At 35.7% G+C, this 19102-nt stretch overlaps 1 protein-coding gene across 3 annotated transcripts in view; it reads right to left on the reverse strand.

Moving 5' to 3' along the window:
- ipo13b (importin 13b) overlaps positions 1–19102 on the reverse strand; it is a 46991-nt gene continuing 27889 nt past the window's right edge. The window contains exons 8-21 of one of the 3 annotated variants that reach the window (XM_039674354.2): positions 17768–17915; positions 17408–17589; positions 17284–17310; positions 15832–15966; positions 12240–12389; positions 12074–12154; positions 11842–11979; positions 10268–10364; positions 8082–8134; positions 6165–6231; positions 5975–6033; positions 4095–4184; positions 3824–4005; positions 1–1241 (exon numbers count right to left, since the gene is read on the reverse strand). In XM_039674354.2, the coding sequence (XP_039530288.1) occupies positions 1145–1241; positions 3824–4005; positions 4095–4184; positions 5975–6033; positions 6165–6231; positions 8082–8134; positions 10268–10364; positions 11842–11979; positions 12074–12154; positions 12240–12389; positions 15832–15966; positions 17284–17310; positions 17408–17589; positions 17768–17915 (1506 nt within the window). In that variant the 3' untranslated portion in view covers positions 1–1144. Of the gene's footprint in view, positions 1242–3823; positions 4006–4094; positions 4185–5974; positions 6034–6164; positions 6232–8081; positions 8135–8710; positions 8798–10267; positions 10365–11841; positions 11980–12073; positions 12155–12239; positions 12390–15831; positions 15967–17283; positions 17311–17407; positions 17590–17767; positions 17916–19102 lie in introns of those variants that run through there. The other 2 variants (XR_016146084.1, XM_089118907.1) reach the window with 2 other exon arrangements.

The following is a 19102-nucleotide window of genomic DNA, read 5'->3' on the forward strand; positions in this document are numbered from 1 at the left end:
TGCCATCTCAGATGTATTTAATAAATTAAAACAAGGTACAAAAAAAACTAATGTACATTTGACTCCTCTGTCTCTCCCTTTGTTCTCACTCTGTGACTCACTAGTAAACGAACACGATAGAACAGTCAGCCCTCATCCACTGATTACGACACATTCTGGGCCCGTATGTAACGCAACACACATGCTACATGTCGGCAAGCAGCAGCCGGGCGAAACGAGAAAGAGACAAGCAGTACCTGTTCAATTACTTGAGTGCACTCAATTGTTTGATTTGTGTGCATGTACCAACCACATTTAAAGGGACAGCTCACCCAAAAAAATAATCGATGCACCCTTGTGTCATTTCAAACATGTTTGACTATATTTCTTCAATCAAACACAAAAGGAGAATTTTTAAAGAAAGAAATCATACTAGTTTAGAACAACATTAGGGTGGGTAAATAAGCCAATTTTTTGAGTGAACCATCATCTCTCTTTCTCACCGTGTAACACCCAGTCTCTACTAGTCCCCAAATATGCTGCTGACCTCATATATATATATATATATGTATATCAAAAACAATCATATTCATTTTATCAAAAAACGTCCACAACATTTTGGCAGAATTGAGTGTGAGGAGGGGTTAGACAGACAGATATAGAGGATAGATATAAAGCCACAGAGAAAAAACAAGTCTGTATTGGTCCCTCTCTCTGTTAGCAGCACACGGACTCGTCACCCCACGGTTCACTAGATTATTATGTGCATTTATATATATTTTAATATATATATGCGTGTATATATATATATATATGTATGCTTTTTATTTCTCCAAAATAAAAAATAAAAAACATTTACCTAACACTATTTCTTAGTTCAAACGGATGCAAATCATCACAAGGAAAACAGCCCGAGAGCCACGGAAGATCGAACGTGGGGGAATCAAATCCAGCGAACATGCCGTGAGATGCGGGGAGCGGAGATGTCGACTGTTCGGATCGCCCTACGGAGACCCCAAAATCCAATGGGAGAGTGGTTGAAAGAGAGAGAGAGAGAGAGAAGGACGAGTTGGAGGAAGATCCCGACTCTCAGACTGTCAGTATCATTCATGTCGCAGTGAGGGCTTCTGGGAATTGTACATTTAGGGTTTCCTCACACCGTGTCTCAGTAATCTGCGGCGTACTCGGTCCCGTGAAGGCCACGGCACACTAGGGTGAACTCCTTCACGATGTCTTTCACTCGCCGCTTGTTCACTCGCTCCCTGAGAAGATATGAAGAAAACGTTTCTCATGCTCAGGTGACGATACTGGGACGTGCGCATGAAAACATTTGAAGATGACCTCAAAACGCCTTGAAAACAATTCAATTCACATTTGTATAGCGCTTTTCACAATACACATCGTTTCAAAGCAGCTGTCCAGAAAAAGTCCACATTACAATTTAGAGTGATCTGTTATCAGAGGTAACTTTAGAAATGCAAATATATAAAATTACAGTTTGCGAATTTTTTAAAAATGTAAACAATGTAATAAAAACAGAAACAATGAGCTCATTGAAGCAATGAATACTCGTTTGTAAACAAATGATTGACATTTAGAAAAATGTAGCATTGGTGAATGTTGAATTTAAATTAATATTCAAGCAAACATTTTAAAAAGGAGTGTGTTTAGCTTGAATACCAGAATGGTATTTGCTAGGGATGCACCGGAATGAAAATTCTTGGCCGAAGCCGAATAATAATGAATAGGGTTGGGTATCGAGAATCGAGTATCGATTGGAACCGAGACTAACTTTTCGTTTTTCCCGGAATCGTTCAAAAGTTAAAATTTCGATTCCTAGTTTCGATATTCAAAGTCCGCCGACCGGAAGAAGAAACCGCTGAACAACACCAAAGAAGAAGCGTCTACTGGAAGTGTTGGCATAACCACGCGAGTCGAACATGAGTAGCTTACGTCGACGATCCAAAGTGTGGCTTCACTTTTCTAAAAATAACGAAATCTCGGCAAAATGCAAAATTTGTGACAAAAGGAGTATTTTTACAGAAGGAGTATTTCCTTCAGAAAGGCCGTTGGTTAGCAAGGTTAGCTAAACTTTTTTGACCCTGCCTCTTAAAAGAATCGGAATCGAGAATCGTTAGGAACCGGAATCGAAACAAGGAATCAGAATCGGAATCAGAATCAAATTCAAATTCAAACGATACCCAACCCTAATAATGAAACGCTTGGCCGAATACCGAACATGGTGTTTCACATTTTTTTTCTTCCATTTTTGACAATTTTTTTAAATAGTAAAAATGTGTGTTTTTTTTTAAACTATTTTGTCATGCTTTTCAGAAAAAATAAATAAATACAATTAAAAAAATATATATATATATATATTTATTTAACACTGAACATTTCTAAGGGTTCCAGCAGATATACAAACAAAGCACAATATAACTTCTATAAATGTACTAAATAAAAATATTAAATAAAATGTATTTGGCCATCTTTAAAGCCCCCCTTCTTGAATAGCCTATGTTAGGCAAATAACTAACTGCTGTAGTAGTTAGTTATTTGCCTAACATAGGCAAGTAGTTGTACCTCAACAAAAAGTGGTGAAATCAAGCTTTTACCAGCTTCGTACCCTGGCAAAAATTAAGTCTATACTCTCAGTCTCGAATTTAGAAAAAGCTATACATGCTTTTATTTCTACCAGACTGGACTATTGTAATTCAATTTATATGGGGATCAGTGAGTCACCCATCAATCGCCTCCAAATAGTCCAGAATGCCGCTGCAAGAGTTCTGACAGGAACACATAACTCCTGTCCTCAAGTCTCTGCACTGGTTACCAGTGCGCCATAGAATTACTTTTAAAGTTTTATTATTAGTATACAAGTCGCTAAATGGGATGGCTCCATCATACCTCACAGACCTAGGTCGGCGAACCCAGGCCTTCTGGTGGCTCCGAGAACAAAACTGAAGACTAGAGGAGACAGGTCTTTCTCTAGTGCCGCTCCTAGATGCGTGCCGCACCAACCCTACGCATCTTTAAAGTGAGATTAAAGACGTTTTTATTTGACCTGTCGTATGCAAACTAAATGTGGGAGCAATTGCCCTGTGGCTGTTTTTATTTTAATTTAAATTTTTCCCTGTGTACAGCACTTTGGTCAACAGAAGTTGTGTTTATCTGTGCTCTATAAATAAATTGAAATTGAAACAAAAAGTGCATTGAAATGTACAAAAATGTGGATGAACCCACAACAAATGAATAACTGTCCTAGACATAAGCCCACTTCTTCAGAAAAAGTGGCAGGTTCGCAACTTTTTCCCCACATCCAAGTAATGATCTTTATATCGTGGATCAAGTACAGTCGCGATACAGTACAGGGGTTCTGAGTCCGCCTGACTAAATAGTGTGCTGGCAGCCTCTAAGAGCGCACTTTCACTCCGTGGTCTGTTTAAGAGTCCCTTTAGTGCTGCAAGTAATGGTATAACGTCTGCCACAGATGCATCAGATGAGCTTATTTCTTTTTATATCTGCTCAAAGGGGGCGAGAAGAGAGAGAACGTTCTCGATTAACACCCACTGGTATGCGGTGAATGTCGCGGGCAGTTCATGATCTGCTATGTATGTGGCCAGGACTCGGACAATTCAGCAGAACCGTGTCTGCAAACGGCCGTTTTGCCTCTTTCTTGGACACTTTGAAGTGCTCCCACACTGTGGACATTTTGGCTGCATTTATAAAGCGCGCGCCTCTCACTCAGGTTACTATTACATCAAAAACGTCATTCGAAACATTCGGTGCATCCCTAGTATTTGCCCTCCAGAATGGTCAAATGGCACACATGAACTCATCTCACCTGAGCACTTGTTGACTGAACGTGTCTTTCTGCTCATCGGAGACACGCGAGGATGGGAAGCCTGGCGAGCGCAGAGCTTCTTTGAGCCACACCGTCAGCAGAGCGAAGCAATGCTTGTTCAGACAGAAGAGCACCTCTGCAAACTGGTCCATCAGACTGCGGGACGACTGACCACCGATGGCCTGCCGAAAAAAACCCCAGATCAGACTCTTCAGTCTCATTTTACAATCATCATCTATTGTGAACCTCTGGTGAAAAGTTGTGCGCTCACCTCCAGTACAGCCGATAGGAGGAGTTTACCGTTTTCCTGTACGACCCGACCCACAGGAGGAACGTCAGCGCAGTGCGGTATTAGCTCCGTCTGCAGTCAACGCAAATAAAGGAACAATTTAACACGTCGCACGGCTAACGTCATTTATGGTGGTATATTTCACAGGAGGGAAACAGACACAAACTGAAGGTCAAGAGCACACTCAGAGCATCTTGCCGTTCAATCAAAACAGTTTACGTTACTGGTCAAAAGTTTAATTATAAGGTTTAAATTTAATTTAAAATAATTGTTTTCTGTTTGAATATATTGTAAAATGTAATTTATTCCTGCGATCAAAGCTGAATTTTCAGCATCATTACTCCAGTCCTCGCTTTCAGAAAAAAGGTACAAAAGCTGTCACTGGTACAAAAAGCTGTACATTTTCAAAAACTTTTTCCATTTTAGGTGCTAATATGTACATTTTAGGTGCTATTATGTACATTTAGGTGTTAATATGTACATTTTAGGTGCTATTATGCACATTTAGGTGTTAATATGTACATTTTAGGTGCTATTATGTACATTTAGGTGTTAATATGTACATTTTAGGTGCTATTATGTACATTTTAGGTGCTATTAAGTACATTATAGGTGCTATTATGTACATTTAGGTGATAATATGTACATTTTAGGTGCTGTTATCTACATTTAGGTGTTAATATGTACAATTTAGGTGTTAATATGTACATTTTAGGTGTTAATGTATACAGTACATTGTAGGTGCTATTATGTACATTTAGATGTTAATATGTACATCTAAGGTGCTATTATGTACATTTAGGTGCTAATATGTATATTTTAGGTGCTATTGTGTACGTTTTAGGTGCTAATATGAATATTTTAGGTGCTAATGTGTACATTAGGTGCTATTATGTACATTTAGGTGTTAATATGTACATTTTAGGTGCCATCATGTACGTTTTAGGTGCTAATATGAATATTTTAGGTGCTAATGTGTATATTTTAGGTGCTAATATGTACATTTTAGGTGCTATTATGTACGTTTTAGGTGCTAATATGAATATCTTAGGTGCTAATTTGTGTATTTTAGGTGCTAATATGTACATTTAGGTGCTAATATGTATATTTTAGGTGCTATTATTTACATTTTAGGTGCTAAAATGTACCATTAAGCTACCAATATGCACCCTTTAGGTACAAAAGTGTACCTTTTGAAAAGGTACAGCCCCAGTGACAGATTTTGGACCTTTTTTTCTGAGAGTGAGCTCAGTGTCACATGATCTTTCAGAAATAATTATAATTTGATGATTTGCTGCTCAAGAAACATTTGTGATTATTATCATCAATGTTGAAAACAGTTGTGCTGCTTCATATATGTGTGTGCACTTTTATTCAGTAAGGATGCATTAAATTGATCAAAAGTGACAGTAAAAGACATTTATTATGTTACAAAATGTTACAAAAGTTTTCTATTTCAAATAAATGCTGTTCTTTTCAACTTACTATTCAACAAAGCATTGTGAAAGAAATGGTGATCATGGTTCCCACAAATATTCAGAAAACATTGATAATAGGTGGGAACCATTATTAATAACACCGCCAATAATAATTGAGCATCAAATCATCATATTAGAGTGACTTCTAAACGATCATGTGACACTGGAGTAATAATGCTGAAAATTCAGCTTTGATCTCAGGAATAAATTACATTTTTTAAATGTATTACAGTAACTAATGAATTAATCAAATATTTTACAATGTGACTTTTGAATAAATGATTATATAATATATGAAAATAAATGATTCCAAATGATACTTTTGAGCAGCTGTGCTCTTGGTGCGAATAGGCCTTCAGATTGTTACGACAACTTTTGACTTACAAAGAAAAGACAGGTAGATTTGACTGTTGGGGCTTCTGGGAATTTCAGTGACAGCACTCCTACGGCCAAAACACAGCAGCATTAGAGAAATCACTCTGCATTAAACATTACAGAGGCTTAGACGGTCACACACACACACCAAAGAAGAAGCATCCATCAGTGTTTTCTACATTTGAAAGTACAGACTTACCACAGTGGAACACGGCTTTCACGTCAAGACTCTCTGATAAGAATAAATCGGGCTTCCGTTTGAGGGCCTATGAATCAGACAGAGCCAATGAACAGAGCACATGACTCAAACCCCGCCCCTGGAACCCTGTCAATCACTCATGTGCCACTCACGTGCCCCCCCCCCCCCCCATCCCCATCACTCACTCCCTATATCTGTCTAGCTCTAGAAAATCAACCAAACGTACACATTTAATGCAAACAGATCAGGTAAATAAGAAATCAACAGCAAAAAAACTAAAATACTGAAATTTAATAGAAACTAAAGGTATGATGATTTTCACTTGTTTTGTTCACATCTGTTCAATCACTACTTTCTCTGCTCAGTTGGACTGAATGCAACAGAAATCTAAATAACATGTACGATAAAGACAACTGATGCATTAAGAAACTCATTGAGGATGAGAGGATATTAGAGAAAAAGACACAGAGAGAAACCGAGAGAGGGAAGAAAACCTCATGAGAATTTCATGAGGACCAAATACATAAATGAGAGAGCCAATTCATTTGATTCAATTAATCAATTAATTGAGATGAATTAATTTAGGCTTTCATCGGTTTAAGGGCTGGAATGACACTGGAAGGGTGTAGTGGGTGCTTGAGGGACTTATATTTTTGTTATATTTTGATTTAATTCAAAGAAATACAAAGAAATTAATACTTTTTGATTCAGCAAGTATGCATTAAATTCATCAAGTGACAGTAAAGACATTTATAATGTTACTATATGTATATATATATATATATATATATATATATATTTTTTTTTTATTATAAAAGCTGTTAAAAGTTATGTTTTGAACTCTCTATTCATCATGGTTTCTACAAAAACATCAATTTTAAAATGATCAATTTCAACATAAAATTATATGTAATATATATTTATATTATATTAATATATACAATATATTTTAAAAAAAACTGTAATAAAAATAAACGTATATATATATACACACATATATACACATATATACACATGCATATTCAAATATACATATTTTATACAATATGTATATATATATATATATATATATATATATATATATATATTAAAATATACATTTAAAAACATGTTAAAGGAGTAGTTCACTTTTAAAAAAAAAACTTTTGCTGATAATTTACTCACCCCCATGTCATTAAAATTTCCATGTCATTCTTTGTTGAAAAAATTTGTTCATTTGTTCGAGCTCGAACAGGAGAGTCACCGTTTGGACCCCATTAAAGTCCATTATATGGAGAAAAAAAAGTTTTTTCATCAAAAACCTTCATTTCATTTCGACTGAAGAAAGAAAGACATGGACATCTTGGATGACATGGGGGTGAGTAAATTATCAGTAAATTATCAGCAAAAGTTTTTTTAAAGTGAACTACTCCTTTAATGTTCAGTTCCATTTTTAAAGGAAGCAAGATTTTTTTTAATTGTATAATTAAATTAATAATAATTATGGAATTTACTATTTTTTTGGGGATGACACTGCACAGAGGAAGATCTTTATTATTTATTTATTTTATTAGTAGCCTATAAATAGTGCAGAATCTAAAAAAATAAAAATAAATTAAATATATGAATCCAACTACACTGTAAAAACGAATGTGGCGAGATGCAACACAACCAAGTTGAGACATTTAATATACAGCTACAAAGAGGAGGATTTAAGATCGAATGAGATCTGCAGGTGTTATGAGAATGAGACTATTGGACGAGAGAGCTGTCAATCATCCAATGGCAAAACCCCTCAGGTCAATTCCACTGCCCGAGCAAAACAAGGGTCTGAAAAGACCGTGACAGGACGGAAAGGAAGAGAAAGTGAGAAAGAAAGAGACAGCGAAAGAGAAGAGAGAAACCCAAAGTGAATGAAATAAGAAACCAAAAACACACCTGAGCTTGGAGTTGCATAAATGAATCAACAATATCAGGATGATCCCTGGGCCCTAAAATATAATAAAGATGAAACTTAAGAAATAATAATAATAATAATAAGAATATATACAAACAGCAACAAAACAGATCGAACAGTCATGTGGAAAGGAAAAGTCAACTGGACGGAAATAATCGCACGTGTGAGAGAAATAGGGCAGAGAAAGAGGAGGGAACATGAACGACTTGAAGGCAGTTGCGATAAAACGAAAAAGAGGAAAAACAAAAAAGACAGATCAATGAGTCCGTTCTGAAGGGGAGAAACAAAGAAGGAAAACAAAAAGAAGTAACGAGAGAAAGTAAAGAAACCTAAAAAACAAAAGAAACAGTGGGTTTGGAGTGGGAACCCAGGAGGCACCTGTTACTGTGATGACACTTGTGTTTCTTTCTTTCTTTTTAGTGTGCGTTTTATTTGTTTTCATTGTCCGTAAATTCAATTCATACACCCGACTAGCCCGCCGCGGCTGGTGAGTGCTTGGTTCCCACGGCCACCCCGAAAGAGCAAGGTAGCAGTCAGTCCCAAACTTCCCTCCCTTTGCTGTTCCCAAACTCCAAACAAGACCCCGCCCCCACAAACCCAGACCCCGCCCAGCCCACCAAAACCCCGCCCCTTCACAGAAAACAAACAACAAACAAACGAACACACAGGCCACGGCAGATCCTCCCGGCCAAGTAACCTGAGCAGGATAAGAGCGTTATCTCACATTTCTGCTGATTTGGAAACAATGTGGTTAAAACAAGCACGTGAACAATGACAAACAGGAAGTGATGGATGGTTAGTAAGAGGGCACATGCAAATAACCACTGTGTGTGTGTGTGTGTGTGAGTGTAAAGTAGGGGGTCATGCTAGACAATTTTAGGCTGTTTTCACACTTCTTAAAATTGGTTGATCCAGAGTTCGATACCATCAAAAATGAAAATTTGTCGTTATACGTAATTCACCAAACGAGTTTTTTTTATACATTATTTTTTTTTGAAAAACACATTGAAAAGACCTGGGATCCCTTTCTGTGCACCTGTAACTGGCGTTGGTACATCATTTTCACTTATTAGATAAAATTAATTTTTATATTACACGTATGTAATATTTTTCAATTCATATTATTTTAATTTAATTTTTTATTATAATATTTTTTGATATTTTTATTTTACTTTTAATTTCTTTTTATTTATTTTTTTGCTATTGGATTGAGTAGGGAGATCATGTAAGGGATAAATAATGGACAATATTTTACTGTCTACTGTTTATGACGTGTTATTTTGTATTGTCATTTAAAACCAATAAAAACATTTGGCGTGAAAAATATTATTGGATTATTTACACTTTACACAATCCAAACAAATGGAAAGTTTACATGCAATTCAAATACATAAATCTTAGATTTGGGCCTAAATATGTTTTGAGTGAATAGGAATTTATGTTTTGTTGTACAAAAATCCTGCATGTGATTTCATTTCTGCTTACATGAATTGAGTGCAATAATTCTGATGAAATGCAAAAAGAAATTTTTCAAATGAAAACAATCTAATGCAATTTCTACAGAAAAGATCATATCAATGAAAGCTTATGTGCATGATGCCACATGGACAGAACGGCAAGCGAAGAGATTCGTAAAATAACTGACGTCAAAGAGCCCATTTACATTTGGTATTAAGATCCGTCTCAGGTGATCCAACTACAAGTGGTGAGTGAAAGAAACAGGTGTGGCTTAAATGTGTTATGGTTAAATAATTGATACCACATTGCATTCTGATGCATCCCAGATAACAGTGAAGAACCGCCTACTCACCTGTCAATCAATCAGATCACACAAAATGGCTATTAATACCAGGTGTAAACAGGACTGAATGCATTCGGATCCAGATCAGAAACTCTAGTGTGAAAACGCCCTTGAAGTGAGCTTGGGTGTGTGTGTGTGAGAAACTCATTGGGTAAGAATCTCAAACAGAATAACAGGATTAAAAGTCACCACACCTTTCAGAAAACAAGAACGGTTTCAAAAACATGCTCATTTCTGAACTCGGTTTCTGTGTGCATGGGTTTAAAAAACAGATGCATGCAAACAACAGGAAAAAGTGACTGTGAAGACATCCAAACCACATGATTTCCTTCACTCTCTGCAAATGGTTGTTCCCAGCATGCCTACCTTGCTGGAAGATGTTCAGAGTAACAGAAGTGACCAGTTCAAACAGTGCTTTGATTGGGGGGAAATGATTTGTTTCGCTGGCAAATATATGGACCATCTGCAAGACAACAAGATTGATGAAAGGAAACATCACACGTGGGTTTCTGCAGAGTTTTTAAAATCAAATTTGAGACTTTTTAATACATGCATAAACACTGTGTCCATTCAATCTCAAAATAAATGAATAAGATGTCTTATTTCGTATCTACATGTGCATTGAAATTGGTTTATGCTTTAATATATTAATGCGTTCATATTACTTCAATGGTTCCCATTGACGTCCCATTGGTTCCCATTGAAGTCCCATTGGTTCCCATTGAAGTCCCATTGGTTCCCATTGAAGCGATCGATATCGGATTAATACGATAATATTATGTTTAAAGAAAGGTATAAGATTATTGCACCAAAACTGGTCAAATTTATATGATCGATGTGTTAATGTTCTTAGTCTTTCATTTCGGTGACAGCGACAAAGAGAGAAGCTACAAGAGTTTACTGTGAATTAAATGCTAGATACAGCTAATTATGTAACCAAAATACCAATAATATCCAGAAAAAATATTTTATACATAATATGAGACTTTTAATAATAAACAACCCCAAAATACTTAGTGTGGAATGCATACGCTTTACTACTTCCAGCTGCTCATTAAAAAAAAACGAGGGGCCTAAAATATGCAAATCTTACAAATATCTTCAACATAATAAATACACCGAGCGCATTTATCCCAGAACACAGCATTGTTTTGAAGTTTTAATAATCACATTAGGCGTTGCATCGTCGTGATTCCTGTTTTTTACGACTTTGCTATGCTGTGTAAGATGTTTTAAACTTGATCAAACTGAACTTTTTAAGGACCCGCAGGAACCCTAACATTAATGCCTGAACATTAAAGGAGTAGTTCACTTTTAAAAAAACTTTTGCTGATAATTTACTCACCCCCATGTCATCCAAGATGTCCATGTCTTTCTTTCTTCAGTCGAAAAGAAATTAAGGTTTTTGATGAAAACATTCCAGGATTTTCTCCATATAATGGACTTCAATGGGGTCCAAACGGTTCAAGGTCCAAAAGACAGTTTCAGTGCAGCTTCAAAGGGCTTTAAACGACACCAGACGATGAATAAGGGTCTTATCTAGCGAAATGATCGGTTATTTCAAAAATTAATAAAAAAGTTTAAGTTTTATAAGCTCAAATGACTCTCAAGTGACTCTCCTGTTCGAACTCGTTAATCAAAATGAACGAATCTTTTTTCGAGTCATGACTCGAAGGGTCCAGGATAAGACCCTTATTCATCGTCTGGTGTCGTTTAAAGCCCTTTGAAGCTGCACTGAAACGGTCATTTGGACCTTGAACCGTTTGGACCCCATTGAAGTCCATTATATGGAGAAAATCCTGGAATGTTTTCATCAAAAACCTTAATTTATTTTCGACTGAAGAAAGAAAGACATCTTGGATGACATGGGGGTGAGTAAATTATCAGCAAAAGTTTTTTTTTAAAAAGTGAACTAATTTGTCATTGTGTGTGTCGTGTACCTGGCGGGTCAAGTCCAGTGCAGACGCCTGCGGTATGGTACTGTACATCTGCCCCAACATCGCACTCAGCTGAGACACCATGGGGGCAAAATCATGCAGGAGAGTTTTCACAGACTTCTCAAAGATGGCACACACCGCCTGAGAGAAAGAGAGCAGAATTAAATTAAATCACAAATATTACTTCATTGACTATGGTACACTTTAAAGGTGCTCAGCTTGAGATGAATCTCACCTCCACAACCTGCGAGTCATTCAGCCATTTACTGAGGACCGTCTGTATCAGTGCAAAGACTTGCTGGAGCACCACCACCACCTAAAACACACAAACACACTACAGTCCACCTCTGACACACGGAAACACATGCTTCGGTGTGACCGTGGAGAGCAGGTGTGCTTACAGGGTTGGGGCCGGTCTGAGGCGGGGCTGATTTGATGGGCGGGGCGTTCTCTCCTGACTCCTCCTCCTGTTTGGTGATGTCCAGCGTGGTGAAGAGATTGGACAGCAGACCGAGGATGTGTATGATGGCCAGTTTATTCGAGGGGTTGGGCTGAAAAGAGAAAACACGGTAGGTTTTTATTCGATATGATATTTTTATTTTAAAGAGTCATATTTCACAACCAATTTGCAATTTATATTTTGTCGAGACTTTTAGACATCCATCGCCATTTTCCCTCTCAATCACACGTTATGTTTATGTTTTTGTTGTGTACCCCTTTAAGACAACTGTATACAATGACATAAATTGTGAGTGGCTTTACTTCACATATTAACATAGCGTTTAAATATAACAACGTTTAAACAAAATAAAATCTAAACATGGCGTAGTGCAATAATAAAGAAATTGAGATGAAATAATAAATACGAGTATTGTAATTTTAGATGTACTTTAAAATAAAATAGTTCGTTTTCTTAAATACGTTATTTCACAGTGAAATAGAATTACACATTTTTTATATTAATTAATTATAGGGGTGTGCAAAAATTAATTGCGATTAATCGCATCCAAAATAAAAGTCTGTGTTTACATAATATATTTGTGTGTGCTGTATATAATTATTTTGTATATATAAGTATACACACATGCATGTATATATTTAAAAAAATGTGTTATTCATATATAAAATATTTATATAACATAGATTATGTATTTATATACAGAATTTAAGCGCAAATAATTCTTAAATATATACATGCATGCATAGGTATTTATATATACAAAATAATTATACAGCACACACAAATATATTATGTAAACACAGACTTTTATTTTGGATGCGATTAATCGCAATTAATTTTTGCACAGCCCTAATTAATTATTATTTACAATTATGTATTTATTAATAAGTACAATATACTGATATCATAGTTAACTAAAACCATTTCATTTTTTTCTCCCTGAAATAAAATAAAAACTTATTTTGTTTCAACTAGTTGCCAAGGAAGCATTTCTCATTTTAATTTAGTTTAACTTGATGTACTATAACAACTAAAACTGAAATAAATGAATAAAAACTATATCAAAATTACAATCTAAAATTAAAATTCACAAATAAAAACTATAATAGTATGTGACAGTACATTGACACATTTAACGAAACGAATCATGTAAAATAATGAGACCCGACGGGTGGGCGTACGCTCTGAACCGGCACTCCCGGGAACATCAGCGGTAATTAAACAGTCGTTAAACAGCCATTAGGCCAACAGTCTAATTACTGCTGTTAGCTCCATGACAACAGCTCAGTGATTGGCGGAGAGGCAAAGCGAGTCGCTACATTGTCTTTCTTTCTTTATGACATCATGCACACAAGCAAGCACAAAAGGACAGAGACGCCCAATTAAACATTTAACAAAGGCATCGGTGCACGAATGACCTTTCCTTCAAAAGGTTAACCAGGAATAACATCATACTATAAAATACGTACATAGTAATAAGTTTAATAGTAAAAATCATTCATGTAGAATTCAATTGATATGATGTCAGAGATGCATGCATGTGTTGTCTATTAAACTGCTTCCAACAGCTCATCCAATCAGATATCAGAACTGGAATCGTTTGTTTTATGAGGAATATGTGAAGAACTGTGCACTGAGGTCCTGTTTACTTTGGGTATTTTTAGCCACTGTACTGACAGCCCCGTCTGAAAATAACATCAGAGCCGATACATGAGATGTGCGTGTTTAGACTCAGCGTCTGTGACCAGCAGGGGACGCTGTGTGAGCGCCCCATCACAGCCTGTTTACTAAGGCTGATGTAATGTCTTTCTGGGAAGGACCAGACAGGGAGGAAAGGTATTAGAAAACGAGTCAAAAATAGACATGCAGCATTTAGAGAGACAGGATATGAAGCCGAACACGAAATAGGAGTGAAATTAGTTTAGATTTCCATGCATTTTGATAAGATGAAAAATAAATACAATGCTAAAGTATTTAGAAGATAGATTATGATGTTTGCATATGGTTGCCAGGGCATTGCAATGTAGTTGCTAGGGTGTTTTAGTTACTCACTGAAGTGAGCCATTGTTATATTCTCAATAAGACATGGATTTGTTCGCTCTTTTTAAAAAAATCTCAGCCAGATTAATATCTTAAGTCTAAACACTTTGAAAAAAGACAAAGCTACAAATTTTCATGCATGACGACGAGCATTTGTGTATTTTTTTTTTTTTTTTTTTAGAAAATGACGAATCGTTTGGCTAGATAAGACCCTTATTCCTTGTCTGGGATCATGTAGAGCCCTTTTAAGCTACATTGAAATTGCAATTTGGACCTTCAACCTGTTGTACCCCTTTGAAGTTCATAATAGAAATATCCTGGAATGTTTTGAAGTGAATTCTGAAGTGAAACACAGGGTTAAACCCAGAATTGACATTTTTGGGTGAACTAACCCTTTAAATCATTGTTAAATATGCACATTTGAACGGTGGCTGTAATAAAAAATAGTTTTCATAACATTTATTCAAACATACATTAAATAATGAAGACTACAGATAAAGTTAAAATATAATGTGCATATATTTAGGAAAATGCAGCTCTCTAGAGTAGAGTTTTTCTAACTAACGAGTTTATAGTTATTCAATAGCTTTTCATGAGGTTAACGTAACGTTACATATTGTTTACAAGCTGTTTTATTGATCTTTCCACAGCTGAAACACTGATTGAGTAATTTCATTAAATGTCACCACCTCAAAAAACAAAATAATAATTTTCAACCAGATATTTTCGGCTGCATCACAAACTAAAGAGTTTTGCTCTTTTTCAGCATGTAAAAACTTAAAACCAATAAGGACAGCACTTATTTCATTACATCCAGGATGTTTTGGCAGTAAAAGAGAGAATGCTTGAAGGTTATTTACAATTATAGGTATAATTTTAAATTACACAACAGTTACTGCCAGTCCCCTGATGTGCTGTTTTATCAGTTTTTACATTGATCTTGCTTCAGCTTTTTTGGGCAACGCTTCTAGTTGTGCAGCAAAAATAGATGAAATGTTGTGCTTGAAATGTCACTTACTTCTACTTTCAATTAAATTCTGTCAGTAATTACTCACTCTCATGTCACTCCAAATTCGTTAAGACTTTCGTTTATCTTCAGAACACAAATAAACATCTTTTTGATGAAATCTGAGAGATCTCTGTCCCTGTTCTGTCAATGGACAAAAAGTGCCCAAATTTAATCAAAAAGGTCTTCATTTGTGTTCCGAAGATGAACTAAAGTCAATTTGGAGTGACATGAAGGGGAGTACGTTTTTTTGGGTGAACTAATCCTTTAGTATGAATCCATGCAGGGCTCTCGGTAACATTAAGCGGATTTCTCCTGCAGTTTTCTCTTCCAGCGCCCAGAGTAATGCCAATCTGTTCCTGCTGAGAAATGTTCCAGCCTATGACACACTCACGCAGACACAGGGTCTGTTCACACGCAGCCGAGCCAAACGAACACATGGATAAACAAACCCAGAGGACTTAGGGCGAGGATTCGGATGTCTCACCGTCTCTTCTGCTAGTTTCTCCAGTTGTTGGATGTACGGAGTGATCAGAGATTGAAGGTTCCTCAAGATCTCCTCCACCGGCAGTGCAGACAACAGAAACCCCAGAGCCTGCATCAACCACATGCACTGACTCGTCTAGAGAGAAGGAGAGAGAGATTGAAAACAGGAACAGTTGTGATGCATTTCTGGCTTCAAGTATTGTTTTTGTCTGTGCCAAGGGCCAAAAATCTCTGCCAACCATTTTTCATGTTTGATTAACAATTATGCCCAGGGATCTGCTGAATATTTGTAAATCAAATTAAAGACCTGCACAAATAAAATTAACAGAACAAACCCATTCAATCTCAAAATAAATCATGCATCTCAGACTTAAATGCATACTGTCCATACAAACTGAAATTGAGCTTGAACTTAAACAAAGCCAAAATATTCATCAATTTAAAGTACATTATAAACAGAAGGTCTTATCGCAATACATGTCGGTAATGGTTTAATTTTGTGAGTTGTATTCATGGATTTTTGTTCATATTACCCTGTAGGTATTCTGATTACCATTGTTGGTATTTTCATAGATGCATCCATGTGTTTATAATCTGTTTTATTTTACCTTGTAGGTAATTGATTACCATTGTTGGTATTCTTATAATTGTTACCTGAGATCATGATCATATATGGTGTGTATTTAGGATATGTTTTGTTTTGTTTTGCTTTTTATGAGGGAGAAGGGGTTCCCCTTCTTTCCTTTCTCATGTTTTCATATATGTACTTATATTAAAAATTGTTATTGAGTGTTATGATAATGTGTAAGGAAGCAACTATTATTTTTTTTTGTTTTGTTTTTCCTGTTATTGGTAACCGGGGTGGGTTCAAATAAGTTTGACTTCTATCCACTCCGTTTCGAGCAATAGATTTAGGTTTTGTTTAAGTTGATGTAAATATGATGAATTTAAAGGCTTGTACAGACTAACCAAAATGCTTCGTATTGCCTTGTCATGTGTAACTACATATTGCTTGAAATAAACAAATAAATATAATATAATGTAACAGAACAAACCCATTCAATCTCAAAATAAATCATGCATCTCAGACTTAAATACATACTGTCCATACAAACTGAAATTGGTTTCTGTTAGTGTTGTTGTCGTATGTATTGATATATCAGTACATAAACTAGTGTTGTCAAAAGTACAGAGTTGGTACTGAAAATCCCAAAAATTCGATGACAGCAGCATTTCCCCTTAGCATTTTGAGCGCTGTGGAACAGATCCTTAAACACCTCTGATTGGACATTGTTTCAACCATGCTCAACATATATGTCTCTGATTGGCTACAATGATCAACACAACTGATGTTGATCAGGACACTACGCAAAGTAGATTTTGACCATTTACACCTCAGCTTTATCCGAGCAAAACCAAATGGGTTTATTCATCAAAATAAATAGAAACTCACCTTGTGAATCTGTTTAATAAGCACTTCCTGCATACAAGAAAAAACAACAAGACGACATTTAGAGGAGGAAAACTGTTTCAACGTGTCTCATATGTGTTAGCATCGTCATTAGAGCATGTAATACCTGCGACACAGCGACTATATTGGCAGCGTACGGGGGCAGGTCGTATTTGCACTCTCTGCAGATCTTCTTTAGTGTGGAGACGCTGGAAACGGACAGGTCTGGATTGCCCAATGCCTGCAAAACCAGAGGCAGAACGCTGCTCAGCATCACCGGATGATCCGCCAACCACTCCGCCAACGCTCCTACAGGGAGAGACGTAATGGGTTAATATCCGGGCTGGAACACAAAACTGAGAGTCTGTGTGGGAAAGTAATTATGTGTAATTGTCTGGTCTTGACCAAAACAGCCTAAATTGCTTCAGATGGCAAATGACAATTTCCTAAAACACAGAAATGGCACAACGACTGTTTTTAATGTTACCGATTGTGAACATGACGGTGTCGGCCAGCTGGACGTTGTTTATGTTGATTCGTGGAATGAGGCCGATGAGTCCTGGGATGACATCAGAGTAGTTCACATCTATCGTTTCGGCGATGGACTGGAATCCGTACAGCAGTGCTTCTGTATGCTGGAACAAAATAGACGAATTTCTGTTAAAACCCTCATGTAGGGTTGCAAGATTTGAGTTGGGAAATCTAATTGCGATTTTCTGATAAAAATTGTGAATGCGATTCATACAGTGAGGCAATTTTGAGATTATATACGACTATAAAATAATAATAATTCTCTAATTATTACTAAATAAAAATTTAATATTATTGTTAATTATTGTAATACTTATTATATTATATAAATAATTTTATTTTACAGTACTAATACTTATTTAATTCTAATATTTTTACAATTTATTAAATAAATATTAATTTAATACTTACTCTTAATTTCTGTTAAACACCCAATGTAGGGTTGCAAGATTTGGCATGGGAAATCTAATTGCGATTTTCTGATAAAAATTGTGATTGCGATTTATACAGGGAGGCAATTTTGAGATTATATATGACTATAAAATAATATTTCTTGTATTATTACTAACTAAAATAAAATATTATTGTTAATTATTGTAATACTTATTACATTATAAATAATTTTATTTTAAAGTACTAATACTCAATACTTTTAATTCTAATATTTTTACAATTTATAAAACAAATAATTTAATACTTACTCTTAATTTCTTCATTTTCAAATGTTAAACCAACAACATTTTATTTTGGAGGAAAAACGCAAGGAGCCCTTAAATCAGCTTCTCTTAAGTTGACAACATCCAGTTTATAAGAGCTTCTCATTATAAGTTTGGGAAAATGGTTGGCGGATTCAAAAGCGACCCAGGACGCACTTTATGCGTTTATGTGGAGCCACATTTAGGCAAGGCAAGGCAAGTTTATTTATAGAGCACATTTCATACACAATGGCAATTCAAAGTGCTTTACATAGAAGAAATTAAAATAATCCAAAAAAGAAATCAGAATAATTAAAACAGTTTAGAATAAAAAATAAGAAATAAGGAAAAATAAAAATTATGATCAAAATAAAATACAGTAAATTAAAACCATTTAGAATCAAATGAAGTGCAATTTACTGTGAACCGAGCCGCTCTGACAAGCTGAAAGCACCTTATCATGAGATGCTCTAGTGTAAAAGAACACAGAGCAGAGCTTCACTGTGAAACAAGAAGCATATACTGTATATTTATTTAATGAAATCAATCTTTGCCAATTTATAATCGCACTAAGCCATATCAGTTTTGGTTTTATT

This window comes from Pimephales promelas, chromosome 13, assembly GCF_988280905.1.
Source record: "Pimephales promelas chromosome 13, fPimPro1.hap1.1, whole genome shotgun sequence".
NCBI classification, from domain to species: domain Eukaryota; kingdom Metazoa; phylum Chordata; class Actinopteri; order Cypriniformes; family Leuciscidae; genus Pimephales; species Pimephales promelas.